At 51.0% G+C, this 15,728-nt stretch overlaps 6 protein-coding genes across 6 annotated transcripts; 3 read left to right on the top strand and 3 right to left on the bottom strand.

The window, feature by feature from the left end:
* Positions 1–122: 122 nt before the first annotated feature.
* CC77DRAFT_659217 (hypothetical protein) lies at positions 123–1,024 on the top strand. The gene has a single exon (XM_018532632.1). It carries the CDS (start codon positions 283–285, stop codon positions 859–861), a length of 579 nt encoding a protein of 192 aa, XP_018389554.1. The 5' UTR covers positions 123–282; the 3' UTR covers positions 862–1,024.
* Positions 895–2,056, bottom strand: CC77DRAFT_649465 (hypothetical protein). The gene is made up of 4 exons (XM_018532628.1): positions 1,828–2,056; positions 1,375–1,779; positions 1,155–1,325; positions 895–1,096 (listed from the first exon to the last, which is right to left on the bottom strand). The coding sequence occupies exons 1-4, from the start codon at positions 1,921–1,923 to the stop codon at positions 929–931; spliced, it is 840 nt and encodes a 279-aa protein (XP_018389553.1). The 5' UTR covers positions 1,924–2,056; the 3' UTR covers positions 895–928.
* Positions 2,057–2,271: 215 nt separating this feature from the next.
* Positions 2,272–4,219, bottom strand: CC77DRAFT_649045 (L-lactate dehydrogenase). Its single transcript, XM_018532626.1, has 2 exons — positions 3,466–4,219; positions 2,272–3,416 (listed from the first exon to the last, which is right to left on the bottom strand). Exons 1-2 carry the CDS (start codon positions 3,907–3,909, stop codon positions 2,331–2,333), a joined length of 1,530 nt encoding a protein of 509 aa, XP_018389552.1. The 5' UTR covers positions 3,910–4,219; the 3' UTR covers positions 2,272–2,330.
* Positions 4,220–4,729: 510 nt separating this feature from the next.
* CC77DRAFT_648519 (ras-domain-containing protein) lies at positions 4,730–6,113 on the top strand. The gene is made up of 2 exons (XM_018532623.1): positions 4,730–5,091; positions 5,241–6,113. The coding sequence occupies exons 1-2, from the start codon at positions 4,851–4,853 to the stop codon at positions 5,921–5,923; spliced, it is 924 nt and encodes a 307-aa protein (XP_018389551.1). The 5' UTR covers positions 4,730–4,850; the 3' UTR covers positions 5,924–6,113.
* A 237-nt stretch (positions 6,114–6,350) lies between these two features.
* Positions 6,351–7,254, bottom strand: CC77DRAFT_1017728 (cytochrome c oxidase-assembly factor cox-16, mitochondrial precursor). Its single transcript, XM_018524468.1, has 2 exons — positions 6,898–7,254; positions 6,351–6,842 (listed from the first exon to the last, which is right to left on the bottom strand). The coding sequence occupies exons 1-2, from the start codon at positions 7,162–7,164 to the stop codon at positions 6,759–6,761; spliced, it is 351 nt and encodes a 116-aa protein (XP_018389550.1). The 5' UTR covers positions 7,165–7,254; the 3' UTR covers positions 6,351–6,758.
* A 164-nt stretch (positions 7,255–7,418) lies between these two features.
* CC77DRAFT_1092280 (hypothetical protein) lies at positions 7,419–15,698 on the top strand. Its single transcript, XM_018529624.1, has 8 exons — positions 7,419–8,301; positions 8,350–9,047; positions 9,094–9,401; positions 9,448–12,124; positions 12,175–12,709; positions 12,760–13,246; positions 13,295–14,234; positions 14,283–15,698. The coding sequence occupies exons 1-8, from the start codon at positions 7,716–7,718 to the stop codon at positions 15,576–15,578; spliced, it is 7,527 nt and encodes a 2,508-aa protein (XP_018389549.1). The 5' UTR covers positions 7,419–7,715; the 3' UTR covers positions 15,579–15,698.
* Positions 15,699–15,728: the final 30 nt, after the last annotated feature.

Genomic DNA, 15,728 nt, shown 5'->3' with positions numbered 1-15,728 from the left:
TGAGAGCGTGGTACGACTGGCGTGTCCGGCTGCCCTTCAATGAGCCAAATGAGAATGGGAGCATGGCCGAACGACATAAAGCTTTGTGTGCAAAGTAATGGCAATGTGACAAACGATTATACAAATATTCCGTGTCCATTATGTTATGCGAGCCCAACTCGTCTTCGTGACCTATTCTAGCAAACGAGTGACAGTATTGATTCAAAAGCGAACGTCTATCGCAGTTATTTCGAGATGTGATCTTCATGTCCTACTGCAATCTCATTCCAACAACACCTAGTTATGACTGATTTCTTGCCTGAGCCGCCGTTCTTCCACCGTGTCCCAAGCCCTTGGAGACACAGACCAGCCCGATACATTCGCGGTCAACCCCATATATCCAATGGATGGTATCAAGACGAACGAAAACTGCGACACCCAAAAATATCGAAAGCTTTCATCTGGCCAAAAGATGGTAGAAATGGTTCTAAGTTGGGTCGAATGAAAGACATTCTCCAAGGCAAAGGTCCAGACATCTTCGTTGGCTCTGCGGCTGATGCAAGAGATTTTGTGGCCAAACGCCCATCGCGATCCCAATGGTCCAAACATGTCAATCTCGATGACCGTTTCTCGGAGCCCGCCTTCAACCCTACCAAGTTCGCCCCTTGGACAGAGGGAGGTGTGCTGTCAGGTGGACGTTCACGCGAAATGGTTTACGACTTCCGTACGCGAAAGTATGTAGATCGGCATCCTCGCATGTGGACAGACGCGAGATGGCAACCAGATCCTTATAAGAACAGAAAATGGAACATGTTTCCCGAAGCTCTGCGCGATGTGTATGGTGGTTGGTGGCAGGATGGACGATACCTACCATTTCTTTAGGGTGGCCCATTTATGAACGACATGGACAGACATGTGTCGTAATGCCTTGCTAATTGGAAAAAGTCTTTCAGATGCAGCCTTCGTGGGTCGCTTCCCATATAGTTTGAGGAGTCTCAGTCGTGCTGGCGACCTGTTTGCTTCGTCTTGCGGTGGGTGTCAGTGCCGACTTGTCGAGAAGTTTTCCACACCTGGCACACGAAGTTCCTTTCACGGTCTTGTATGCAGCAATCATATCCTGTTATGGTTAGCATACAGTCAAACCATACCCATGGCATGGAATTTCATGTACGTACCAGTAGATATCTCAAATCGTCAGCATTTGGCCGAGATGCAATGCATCTTGTGATGGCCAAAAAGGGCTCTGTTGTACCCAAGCACTCGGCGTTAAGTTTGTAGCGTCCGTTTGCTTCGCGCTCGATGCCAATACGGAATTTCAGCATGAGAGAACCGGAAACGAACTGCATCTGTTACGTATGTGAGCAGATAGTCATTCGAGGCGTATGGATGCCATACATATATGCTGCGATCATCATCTTGTGCCTCCACTTTTAGAGTTGGGTGTGCCTTGCGGAAATCCACCACGATTCGAGATACATCCTCTTCAGTGAGTGTGGCACCGGCATCATCTACGTTTTCAGATCCCTTGCTCTTTGACGACTCCTTTGCCTTCCGTGCTCTTTCTACCCATCCGTGGGAGGGCATGGAGACGCTTTCCGATAGATCCGCATTTGCGCCGAAGCTTTGCTTGACGTGCTCGAATGTGCTCTGCATATCGGGGTCTTTCCATTGTTTCGTGAGCGCATTCAGGTTGTTCTGGGAACCCTTCACGCCCTCAACATATAGCTTATAAGTCGCGGAACTCCGAGGACGATGGAAAGGCTCGATGATGCGCGGGATAGCTAGGCGCATGTCGTTGATCTGTCGCATATCAGTATGAGTTCAGGAACGGCGTTAGGGAAGTCTCACCTGCGCCTGGAGCTGCTCCAATTGTGCGAGTGCTGCTGTACATTGCGCTTCGTCCCAGCCAGCGCCGGGTTGCGCTGCGCCTTCAGTAGCACCCATAGGATAATGTTAATAGAAGCGAAAAGTCACAAACGTTAATGCGAAGGCGATTCAAGAATAAAAAATATATAGTAATATCATGCGATAATGTGAATCTTTGAGGCTTGCCCTGAGTGAAGTGAGAAGAGTGACCCACGGACGCTTGACGGTCGGCAGGTCCACCCAGCGCTCCTTCCCCACCGACCGAACGCGCTCTCGCGTGGTCACGACCTGAAACAAAGCCCTCCATACTTCACAGGGCAAAATGGCGAACAACGACAAATGGGAGAGTGATCAAGGGCACTAGATAAGTTGATGAAATATTTATTTGAATGAAAGATTGCATGCTGTGAAGATATGTAATACTTGACGATTCTCGAACAAATCCTTTGCGCCTGGGGTTGATATACAATACACGCACAAGCTCCTCATAACTTGGCCTTCGCCTTGACAACACTCTCTTGAGGGCCGATAAGCGGATCATACACATTCATCCCCAGAGTGTCGTGAGGTACAGTGGCAGTGTGCATACTGAGTCCTCTTGTGTCAAGCATAGAAGGATTCAAGTCCGCAATGCTTGAGGCACCGATCAGGCGCATGTTCATCTCCATCTCATCCTTCAGAAGCTGCATAGCCCGGTCGACACCTGGGAGACCGTATGCGGACATGGCGTAGAGGAAAGGTCTGCCAATACCTACACCCTTGGCGCCTAGTGCGACAGCCTTGATGATATCTGTGGCACGTCGGACACCACCATCGATGTAGACTTCAATGCGGTCTTGCCAGCCGCGTGCGCGAAGAACGGGCATAACCTCTGCGAGCACTTCGACACCGGAGCGAGCAAAATCGAGCTGACGACCACCATGGTTTGAAAGAACTACGCCTTCGACGCCAACTTCAACGGCGCGGATAACATCCTCAACACACTGCACACCCTTGAGAATAATGGGCATCTTGGTGATGCTCCTGAACCACGGGATATCTTTCCAGCTGAGGCTCGGGTCAATGAAGGACGAGATGGCTCGTGCGGCGCCTTGACTACGGTCAACATTGTCTCCGCCGGTGCTCTGAACGTTGCTTCCGACATCGTCGAACTTGCTCCGCATGTCTTTCTCGCGACGACCGAGCTGTGGTGCATCGACGGTGATGAAGAGACCCTTGCAGCCGCGTTTCTCGGCGTGCTGCACGATCCGCTTTGTGACCTCGCGATCCTTGTTGACGTACAATTGCAGCCATTGGACCTGACCGTCTTTTGCTTCGTCCATGATTTCGTCAAACGAGCAAGATGCCAGTGTGGGTATCATCTGGATGACATTGTGCTTGTGTGCGCCGCGCGTGAGCACAACCTCTCCTTCTGGATTGCCGAGCTTGCCCAATGCCGTCGCAGTGACATAGAAGGGAATGTCGCATTTGCTGCCGAGCATGGTGGTGGACATGTCGACCTTCTCGACATCGATGAGTACGCGTGGCCGGAACCAGATCTTGTGAAATGCGCTGTGGTTTTCTCGTAATGTCTGGAAAGAGTCAGTCTGGGTAAGGACATGGTATTTGGGATGAGCCCACGATTTCGTCGTCTGCACCACTGGAGTAGTATGCCCATGCAGTCTTCTTCATGACCTTGCGCGCGACAGCTTCGAAGTCCATCAAGTTGTAGCATTGCTCCAGGATGGGCATGCGCTCAATGCGCTTCTGTCTCTCTTCCTCATCAGGGTCGACCTCCTTCGCCTCTTCCTTGACCGTGTTCATGTCCACCTCGCCCAAGTGCTTGGATTTATCGAGATACTTGTCAAGAGTGTCGGGCGGGTGAATGGGCTCGAACGCCTCAGTACTGTCCTTGCCGGCATACTTTAGGATAATCTTTTGGCCTCCGGGATGCTCAGGCAGGAACTCGGTAACATCGTAGGCGCGGCCGTGGACAATGACCCAGCAGGATTCGGCGTTGTTGTGCTCAGCGACCTGCTCGCCGGTGAGCTTCACCTTCTGGGTGTCATTACTGTCGTGGTTCATCGTCGCGGTGTTGTGGTAGGCGCAGGATGCTGGAGGATAGGTAATCAAGTCGCGAAGATAGGCCAGAAAATATATGGAGCCGATCTAGGTTATTTCCAGGCACTAAAAGCTTGGGCGGGCGGAAGGGCCAGGTTGGTGACGGCAGCATGTTTGGGGTGATAGCTCGGTACATTCATCCCCGCAGGCTTCGGATGCTGGTCGCGGAGAATGGAAGCAAGCTAGTACCGTCAAGCTCGAGGCGAGCTGGATGTCCGGGCTTGTCACATTTGGTATCCCGTCTCGATCCCTGACAGTCGACCGCCGACCGGTCTTCCTAGAGATATATCATCGGTCGGAGGAACGTGGACTTTTGTTTCAGGGTAAGTGGCAGCGTTTTTAATCGCTACCTATCGGTCGCGTGGAAGAAGCGGGCTCTGCTCCGAAACGCGGGGAAAGCAACGACAGCTAGCTGGGTGGGCATGACGTGCATTGTTGACTGCCCAACCCACGAGAATCAACATGGCGCGTCATCCCCAGGATGGTAATCAGTCTCCAGAATGCGATCACGATGGACGCCCATCTTTCCATGTTCGATGCGTCCCTCCCACATCTGATTCACATTGGCTTAAGGCGTCTGTCACATGGGCTCCCCTAGCCAAGAGAATCGGTGCAAGCGCCAAACACGGTGGACTGTCATTCGGTCACTCACCTCCTGCCTAATATTCTCAGACAGGCTCTACGTCAATTCTCTGCCTCTTCTCACAGTTGTCGGCGACACGCTTTCACTGCACGCCATGCAACTTGTCCTGCGACCGCCTACCACGCATTTCCTTTCTTCCTGGCTCCGAGGCACCGCGCATACCTGAGTCGACCCCACAGCATCCGCCTTCCGCCCCACCCCTGCACCGCCGACCGTCGACGAATACACACACCTTTGGCGAGTGACGACAGTTTGTACCGCCATGTCCAACAGCCTTGAAGCAAAGATTGTGGTCCTCGGCAGCCAAGGCGTTGGGAAGACTTCCCTCGTCCACCGATATGTGAAGAACGCCTTTACACCTCCTACAACACAGTCGACCGTCGGCGCATCCTTCTTGACCAAGAGGGTCGTGGATATCGATACGTCCACCGTAGTCCGGTTACAAATATGGGACACAGCAGGTCAAGAGCGCTTCCGGTCCATCTCCAAGCTATACTACAGAGGTACGCCAATAATCTCCTTACTTCGAATACGTCTCTGCAGCCCGCTGTGTTGATTTTTGGAATATACTTTGCAATGGCCGAGATGACATCCTTCCACTCTTCGCCGTAGCCCAAACACTCTACCGAAAAGCTAACCAACTCTTCTGCAGGTGCAAACGCTGCAGTACTATGTTACGACATCACCGATCCCTATTCGTTCGACGAGATGGGCCGCTGGTTTAAAGAACTCAAAACCAACCTCGGAGAAGACGTGATTCTCCATGTTGTAGGAACAAAGTCAGATGTCGTAGCCGAAGACCCTGCCAAGCGAAAAGTGCCGTTTGAGCGCTGCATTGAATACGTCGCCGAAAATCTCTACCCTACGCAGAATGGGCCGCCACACAGTGCTCAGACAAGCGGCTGGGGCTCTGTACCGGCAGCCTTCCACACCGGCGGTATGGCATCGCCACAGAGTAACCGATCGAGCGGCTTCTGGGGACAAGATTTGGGCTGGGATTGTTGTCATGAGATCAGCGCCAAAGATGGTGAAGGTGTAGACGAGGTCTTCCGTGTTATCACCCGCAAGTTGGTCGAACAGCAACAGAAGAAGCTCGAAGAAGAACAACGCCAGTACGCTATGGCTGGAGTCACTCCGGCCATGGACAACAACGGCAATGTGGCTGGGTATTTCGATTACCCTGGGAACGGCAATGGCAGTTTCCGCTTGGGCACAGGCGATAAGAGGCGGAGTTGGTTGGGCTTTCCAACTACACCAGCCGTCGCTGTACACCAACAAGATTGGGAAGAAGACATCAATCGGGTGCAGAAGAGCAAGAGTGGTAGGTGTTGTTAACAACAAGTCTGCACCCTTGTCACTCGGTCTATGTCTACACCTTTATCTGTGCTTCCAATCCCCATGCTCTCACAGTTGGCGGGTATCACGACTAGATTCATCTTGGTATGCCCACGCATATTTTCCTTTTCTTCATCTCCTCTTATGTACTATGCACTCGTGTGTGCTGTAGTACTTTCATTGCTTCTCTAAGGCTCCTTTTCCTATCTCCTATCTGTTGATCGTAGCGAGGCGTTCGAGCGTAGTCTTTGTCCCGTTCATGTCTTGCATTTGAAGCGATCCTGAGCATGTAGTTTGCGTATTCTTTCTCATTGTTCGCTTCATGGCCGGCTCGATTCAAATCACACGAGCGTGATCCATATATATCACACGAATAATAATGCGTCACGTCGAGGCTATAGCCATGCGTACACAGAAGTCGTATTTCCCGTCCCAGATACGATTCGGATTCGAGTTGCTACCTCAGTTCCCAACAGACACCACAAGAATAGCGCACTTTGTTTCTGTCGCTGCAAGGCTCTTTCGTCAGAGATAGTGTCTTCGCTGAGCGAGTCGTTCCCAGCTTCGATGCACTGACTTATCACGGGTCGAGCAGAGGATGCAGTGTTAAATCGACTCCGTGGAACAATTCAAATGTCATATAGCAAACATTTTCATGGTATAAATTCAGGTATCATGGCCCCAATCAAGCTAGTATGGGTGTCCGTTTTCATGTGCAGTATGCGCCTACTGTAGAAAGTGGAGGGGTCTGTATCGTACAGAGGTATCGAATCTGCTATGCTAATCATTTTCCGTAACGCCGTGTCAGATGCTGTTTTGATTATTTGTCTCGTCCCTACACAAGTGTGCCGTCTGGCTCTCCCGGCAGCCTCTTGACACGCCTCTGTTCCCAGTCCTCGAGGTCTTTAGCCTGCAATCTCTGTGCAGTTGTCAGCCCATGCTCGTCCAATACCTATATTGCCTGTTATACGTACGTAGTACTCATCCTTCATATTAACCTTCCTCCGCTCTCCTCTCAGGCCCATAGCCTGCTCATGTGTTATTTGTTGGTTCTTGCGATCGTAGCGCTCATATCGCAGCGCTGTGGCGGGCGTCAACATGAAAGACCCTAGAACGATGGTGGAGAGGAATGGTAGGCCGAAGAGTAGGAACGGATGTTTCTGGAGTGATTTTCGGTATCGGGCGGCGAGCGAGTTGGGTAGTGTGGCGCTGAAAGATTTCGAAGTGAATGGGCCAGGCATGGCTGCGGCTTAGAGGATGCTAGATCCTGCAGACGTGCACAGTAGGCGCCGATATGCGTATAATGCGTGCTCGATCTATGTAGCGTTTGGGGTTGCGATCTCGGTGCTTTCGATGTTGAGCAAGGGTGGTTCGATGCTTTCAGGTGGAATTGCGGAGTAGCGCTCTTTACCAAGATAGAACTTAGCGGGGTCTCGTGACTACGCGACTTCGCGTCAATGTAATCCATACAGTTTCTCTGTGGACCTTACACACCATACACACATCTGCCTACATCGCGCATTTTGCGACGACTGCCGGACTATCGTATCAATAACACGAAACAACACTCGTTGAAAGCCTGGGACTACCGCACAGCAAATTGCAGAGACCCCCACCCGCGTCCAATCAGACGCCACTCCATCAACAATACCATCTTGAATCAGTCGAACTTTGTACAGGCATTCGCTTAAAGCCAAATCCAGCATCACCGCCAACAACCAGGTGTCCGGCCATCTTTCAAGGCTGCACTCTTTCCCAACCTACGCGACATGCCACGTCGGTAACGTGCATCATGGCCCGCAAAGGCGGGAGCTCGACTCAGCGGATGGCACCGCCACCAGTGACTAACGGCAATTCGAATGGCGTTCCGCCCCCTTCGACCATCGCGGCTCAAATTGTACATAACGCTTCAAATGTCAATGCGCGGCATGGCCAAGTAACCAAAGTCAGTTTTGGTGAACTAGTAAAGGAGTTTCTTCAACATCCAAACACCGACGAGCCTGATCAACAACTCGTAGCGCTCGTGTGCGTCATCGCGGAAGCCGGTCTTGAGGGACTGTTCAAACATGATCCGTTTGCCCAGGACCAGCAGAGGCAGCAAGGCATTGACAGTATTGCCGCGCTCACCTTCATCCTGCAACAGAAGCCACATCTACTGCTGAGCACCCGGGACAGCGAAGACGACGGTATACCTCGGCCTCCACTTATTCTCTGGTTATACCCCAAGTTACTGGGCCTGTTGACGTATACAACACTCAATTCTGTGCACGAACATGTACAGCAACTGCTCCATCTGTGCCTAAGCGTGCTTGCTCGGACATCTGCCCTCTGGCGCTCAGCTGCAGTAGTCTCACAACTTTACAGGTCGTGTGTGCAATGTGAGTACTAAGCCAGAACCCTTTCCCCATCCGCTTACCTCTTTCCAGCTATCCTGACAAAATTGCAATCCGTGGACGATCCGGTTTCGGTACCAGCGCCGTCTTTCAGTGTTGCCCTGCCATCATCAAGCAACATCAGTGTGTTCTGGCCAGAAAGCCAGCAAATTATTGCTTTGCCCCACGATCTGCAGCGAACCATCACTTCGCAACTCGGTGCCATCAACGTTGGTTTCTGTCTGCTTCTGGCGTTGGCTAATGCTATCCAGCCTCAAGAGAGGGAATCTGTGATGCCTGGTGCCTTAGATCATCATCTACCCTGGATCATAGATAGTGCTCAAGCTTTATGGAAATATTTCAGGCGATGGACAACAAGCTCGGCGAAGCGTCCTTTCTCCGATGAGATTACGCTTGTATATTTGCAGCTACTAGAAATACTGTTTCTTCCTTCATTGGCGCCTGGAGACCGCACCTGTACTTCGTTGAAGAATGCGCAGGCACTAATCACTAGCCTCCGCGAGTTTGTTGATGGCTTACCATCATTGCCGGCATCAGAGAGCAGTCAAGTGCGGCTGGCCATCATCCTCACCCACTTACGCAGTGCACTTGTCTCATCGCCTGAAAATATCCCGACAATCCGGCGTCGGCAGGAAGCGAGCAGAACAATCGTTTTACACGATGTTGAGGAGATTATAGCTAAGGCTTGCCGGGATGTGGATCATTTTTCTAAGCTCCATAAAGACTTACAGGTATGAAACGAGCACTGCAGTGTCGATCTATACTAACATATACCAGCTGGCCCTTTGTCTCTGGACCGCACCAGGCACATGGCCTATGTCTGTCGCAGACATACGTAAAGAGCTCTGTGAGAGTGACACTGGCAATTTTTCGAACGCTCAACTTGCTGAGGAATCAACGCGAATCCTAAAACTATTCCGCGTATTAAACCTAGGAACCGAAGAGAGGCCTACCAAGCGGCGAAAGACATTACCAGACACTTCTGACATCAATCGTACTATATATGAGCGACTCATGATGGTATTGAATGGCAGTAGTCAGGACTCACCTGTTTTCAACCTGTCTAATCTTCACAACATCATGGAGTAAGTCGTCTCAATTGGTTCTGATAGCCATTGCTGACTTCAACAGAACAAGGTACTCATCCATGATGGACGACGAACGGCAGAACGAGCGTACACAAGTGGATATTATGACAGCATTCACAAAGATTGCATGTGCTGGGTCCCGGTGTTTGGAACCATCACAATCAGCTTCGCAGCCACTGCAGTCACTTGTCTGTATGTTGTGTGATGCAAACTCACGAAATGGACGAGACGCCGCGATGCATTGGAACGAACAGGACGATGCAGAGAGCTGGAAGGACGCTATTGCTGCCATGCTTGCGATCACGAAAGAACCAGAGTTCGAGGCGTCATCGCAATCCCGGGTGCTTATGGCTGTGGCCATTGGCCGTGTCTACAACCATATCTCTGACCCTGAGTATCTGTCTCTCGAGGTATGTGAGCTAGGACAGTGGCTGCTTGCGTCTATGAGTAGATCTTTACGGGAACTGAAACTCGCTGCGACAAGTTCCTTGATGGTGTTTTTACGAGATGACATATCCAAAACCGTTCGTGGGAAAAATCGGCGGTCTTTCGTAGAGTTTCTGGATGCTCTGGCGAAACGCAACATCTTGTCCGATCAGGAAACGTTGATCATCGCATATGGTCGAACCGCATTGACATGCGGCGAACTAGAGCTACCCATAATATTACACCACCTCATCGAATACCTAGGCCATCCAAACGCACTGGTATGCGGTATGGCTTACCGCGAACTTGAGTCGATCGCTAAAGGGTATTCCATGGATACGATGCAGCTTTTAAGTCCTTATTGGAAGGTCATTGGCTTCTCAGTCATCAAGGACATCGTCAACCAGCCTCAGAAGGCGCAGCAGCTGGCTGACTTGACTGAGCAAAGCGTCCGTCAATTATTGGTGCAGACCCAAGCGGATACTCTTCCTCATCTTGTATTGAGCAAACGAAGAGACATCATTGAGAAGATCGCCCAGGCACGGAAAGCTTCTGTCATTGACGTCTTGACGCATCCAAGAGCCAATCTTGCGAGGATACTCGCCTTGCTTTTATCACAGCCCGTCGCTGAAGTCGAGCAGACAGCGATGGAGACTCTAGCAGCCATTGAGCCTGCTATCCGGGATGGCAGTAATAACAAGCTCGAATCTTGGGTTGCACTAGATATAACTGGCGTTGCCATCGAGATACTGAAACTAGCGGCGGACCAAGAAATTGTTAGGAAAAAGCCCTATTACAAAGGATTCAGTACCCTTGCATCGCTCGCGCCGGACACGAAATCAGGTCAGCGTAAATCTACTTCAAAGACCAAGAACCTGGATGCATTCTGCGAGACACATATTCTAGGCATTATAGCATATTTCTCGAATGTCATCGAAGCCCCCAACGCCCAGGGAAAGGCAACACCCCATACAATGCCCGAAAGGAAGAGATGCATAGCTGCTATAGGGGATCTCATCCACCTTGCGCGATTTAGCGTAAATGGAGCGTTGCCACAGATTCGCGCCTGTCTCCAATCGGCCATGGGAGATCCAGACCTATGCGACGATACATTCACTGTCTGGTCTGCGTTCTTGGCAGCTCTCGATGGAGACGAGACAATGCTAGTCGTTGATCAAACATTCGCATTGATCGTACAACACTGGTCAATTTTCTCCGAAGATACGCAGCTCAAGGCTCACAAAGCTATTGACGGCATAATACAGCAGTATAATGCGCAACTTCGAGATAGAGTGGAATACCTTCCTTCATTAGCGGGCATACCAATGCTCTCCAAAATTGAGGGAGAATTGGTAAAGTTCAAAGATATGGTCGAGACCATCAAGGTCTTCCATGCCTTCAGCAATCGATGCAAAGATCAGAACTCAGTCGTAGTGCGACAGGCACTGATAGAGCTTGTGCCATTTCTAGATGCCAACCAGCGGGAGCTGCACCAATCAGTAGTCGGTCAAAAGCCTCTCCCGATATTAGCGGCGTTGACGCGGTCTCTCCTTGATGCCAGCGTACGGTTCTCTGAAGACTATTCTGATATCACCATCCTTTGTGCTCAATGCCTTGGTATCATCGGCGGTCTTGATCCATATCGAGTGGAAACAGTTCGTGAAAAGAAGCGCGTCTTGATGCTATCAAACTTCTCACGGAGAGACGAGGACATCGATTTTGTGGCATTGCTCCTTGAGCAAGTTCTGGTCAAAGTCTTCCTGTCTACCACAAATGCTAAAGCACAGGGCTGGATCGCCTATGCCATGCAGGAGATGCTCAAGCATTGCGGGTTCAGCGCTCTCCGCGGGGCAAAGCCTCGGTCTTCGCAGACTAGCACAGAGGCACAACGCTGGAATGATATTCCAGAGGCCGTCAGAACTGTTTTGACGCCCTTCCTGGATTCCAAATATTCCGTCAACATGAATCCATCAATACAGTACGAGGGTCCGACATATCCGATCTTCAACTCGAAGCTTAGCCATGGAACCTGGCTCCAGACCTTTGTTTACGACCTGTTGCGAAAAGGGCAAGGTGTCAATGTTGAGATGGTCTTCCCTGTTCTGGCTAGAATCATCAGAGGCTACGATTTATCAATAGCTACATTCATCCTTCCGTTTGCAGCTCTTAACGTTATCGTATCTGACAGCGATGAGAACAAGGCAAATGTTGGCCGAGAGCTCTTGCAGGTGCTGCAGGCCGACTTGCGTACGGCGGAGCAACACGAATCTTCCATCATCAAGCAGTGCAGCGAGGCAAGGCCCTATGACTACTCCATCAAACTTTATTCGCTGACCCATCGCAGAATGTGTTTCAGACACTCGACTACCTGTCACTATGGCTACAAGAGAAGAAGAAATCCCTGATTGACGCAAGAACAATGGCGGGAAAAACGGGACGTGGTGTGTCCGAGGACGAGGAGATGAACTCGATCAAGCAAGTCAGTCGCGTTGAAGGGATACTCCAGCTTATCCCCGCGGAGATTATATCCCGACGAGCCGTTGAATGCGGTTCGTATTCTCGAGCCTTGTTTCACTGGGAACAATACTTTCGCCAGCAGCGAGACAAGAAAGCGGCGTCGAAGCAGCCCTTCCCCGAGAAAGACAGTTTGCTGCAACATTTACAAATGATCTATGCGCATATCGACGAGCCGGACAGCATTGAGGGGATATCGGCCCATCTCAAGGTCCTCAATCCTGAGCAGCAGATTATCGAAGATCGTAAAGCTGGACGGTGGACAGCGGCTCAGAGTTGGTATGAGATTGCACTTTCTGAAAAACCGAACGATGTTGAGACTCAGATTAACCTTCTCACCTGCCTAAAAGAGTCTGGTCAATATGGTGAGTCTGAATAAGTGAATTCCATGAAGAGTAGCTAATGCTCGTTCAAGACTCAATCCTCAATTACGTGGACGGCTTCCATGCGACTAACTCGCTTTTGAGTAGTACATTGCCTTTCGCAGCTGAAGCAGCTTGGTCTACTGGTAAATGGGAACAACTCGATCGACTTCTTGGTACAGTTAATGTCGCAGACTCGAATCTTTTCATAGATTTCAACGTTGGACTAGGCCGAGCGTTGTCAGCACTTCGTCACAAGAACCGTATCGAGTTTCAGGCCATTATTGCAAAACTGCGAGAAGTTCTGGCAAAGAGCATGTCCCCATCCACCACAGCTTCTGTACAAGCATCGCGTGAACACCTTGTGAAATTGCACGCGCTATACGAGATAGAAGCTGTAAGCGGTATGAGCAATGGGGTTGCGGCGGACCGTGAAGTTATCCTTGAGAACTTAGATCGCCGGTTGGACGTCATTGGAGCGTACACATCAGACAAACAGTATCTTCTGGGACTACGCCGTGCCGCAATGACATTGTCTCGGTGAGCAACCTGACCTGGCATATGTTGAGTATTGCTGACAGACAATAGCATCGAATTTACGAAACTCGACATCGCTTCGGCATGGCTTACAACAGGACGGCTGGCTCGTAAGGGAGGCTTCATGACGACTGCTTTCAATTCAGTGCTACACGCCGAGCGACTTGGAGATAACGCATCTAAAATCGAATATTCGAAGCTTCTTTGGAAAGAAGGTCACCATCGTAAGGCCATTCAAAACCTTCGTGGTGCTATCGACAGCAACGCGTTCCAGCGGGAGGACACCGTGCCCATCAACATCTCTGTTACTACAGCCGGTCGAGGCGAAGGGCATTCCATGAACAAGGTTAAGTGCCATGCTCAACTACTGCTCGCTAAATGGCTAGATCGCGCAGGTCAGACCCAGTCGATGTCTCTGAAAGAGGAGTATGTAATTGGTGTGCAAACGTATCCCCGGTGGGACAAAGGTCACTACTACCTGGGTCGATGGTATCTGAAGCTTCTGGAGTCAGAGAAGCAGCAGCCAATAACAAAGCAGAGCTCCGAGTATCTCTCAGGAAGCCTGGTCAAGCTGGTCGTTGAGAACTTCACTCGCTCTACGGTGTATGGGACGAAGTACTACTACCAGACCCTGCCCAAGATACTTACGCTATGGTTGGACATGGGTATGGAAGTCACGCACAACATGCCCAGAACCACCAAAGATAAGGAGTTCCATGGGCATCGGCTCAACTACCTTGAACACATCAATAAATATGTCGCGCGCTACGCAGCAGAGCGAATGCCTGCATTTGCATGGTATACCGCTTTCCCGCAGATCATCACACGCATCAGCCATCCAAACAAGAGCGTTTGGGAGGCTCTCCAGGCGATTATCATCCGAGTCGCTTCATCGTACCCGCAGCAGGCGCTTTGGGCTCTATTTGCCGTCCTTCACTCTACACAGGATGACCGCAGAGCCCGGGGCACTGCCGTTCTGCAGAAACTGCGCGTAAGTTCTCGACCTGGTCAAGGTCAGAAACCAGCTAACAACAAAAAGGACGCAACGAAGCGCAAGGGAGCTTTCGTCGACCTCAAAACCCTAATTGGTCAAGGACAGCGACTTACTGATGCACTCCTGGCAGCTTGCGACGCTCCTATAGAGTCGCGAATAGCACGCGTGAGTCTTTCGAAGGAGCTGGGATTTAACCACAAGTTGGCTCCCACGCTTCTAGTGGTACCTGTTGAGGCCAATCTGCTTCCCAACCTGCCTGCTAGCAACGACAGCCAGTCCCTCCGTCGTTACAACCCATTCCCAGCCGACGCCATCACGATACAGTCATTTGATGACGATGTACTGGTCTTGTCGTCTCTACAGCGTCCACGAAAGCTCAACGTACGCGGTTCAGACGGACGCTCATACGGCTTACTTTGCAAACCAAAAGACGATCTACGCAAGGATCAGCGGCTCATGGAATTCAACGCCATGATCAATCGGGCTCTCCAAAAGGACATCGAGTCGAGCAAACGTCGCCTGTACATCAAGACGTACGCCGTGACACCTCTCAACGAGGAGTGCGGAGCCATTGAATGGGTCGAAGGCCTCAAACCCATGCGCGACATCATCCTTCGTTTCTACCGCCAACGCAACATTGCAATCGACTATACAGAGATTCGTCTATTGCTAAACGAAGCCTGCTCATCACCATCCAAAGTCACCATCTTCACTGAACGCATCCTCGGTAAGTTCGTGCCTGTGTTACATGAATGGTTCGTAGAGACGTTTCCGGAGCCAGAAGCGTGGTTCGCAGCGCGTCTTCGGTACACACGGTCTTGCGCGGTAATGAGCATCGTTGGGCACGTACTAGGTCTAGGAGACAGGCACGGTGAGAACGTTCTGCTTGAGCAAGGCGATGGTGGCACCTTCCACGTAGACTTCAACTGCCTCTTCGACAAGGGTCTCACGTTTGAGAAACCTGAACTCGTGCCCTTCCGCCTGACACACAACATGGTCGACGCCATGGGTCCCCAGGGCGTTGAAGGTCCGTTCCGCAAGGCCGCTGAGCTCACGTATAAGCTGCTTCGACAGCACGAAGACACGCTCATCACTATTTTGGAGACATTCGTGCATGATCCCACGGCAGACTTTCTGGGTGGTAAACGGAGGAAGAAGATTGTGGGTGTACCGGATACGCCGCAGGAGGTCCTTGATGTCACGCGCACAAAGGTGAACGGGTACTTGAAGGGGGAGAGTGTACCGTTGAGTGTAGAGGGGTACGTCGAGGCACTCATTGCTATGGCGAGGGACCCGCACAACTTGGCAGCCATGTACATTGGGTGGTGTGCTTTCTTCTAGGTGGTTCATCTTTTCAGTAAAAGCAGGCGTGGAGGAGTCATGTCGAGGGCGTTGTACAAATCACACTGAAAAAGTGTCAGCAATTGAAACTCCCCTTCATCTCAAATACCACTGCAGTACAAGCGAAACTATTAGTAGCCCTTTACGTGC

This window comes from Alternaria alternata (genome assembly GCF_001642055.1).
Source record: "Alternaria alternata strain SRC1lrK2f unplaced genomic scaffold CC77scaffold_4, whole genome shotgun sequence".
NCBI lineage: Eukaryota > Fungi > Ascomycota > Dothideomycetes > Pleosporales > Pleosporaceae > Alternaria > Alternaria alternata.
Note: the sequence above shows the minus strand (reverse complement) of the source record. Positions and strands in the feature narration are given on the sequence as shown.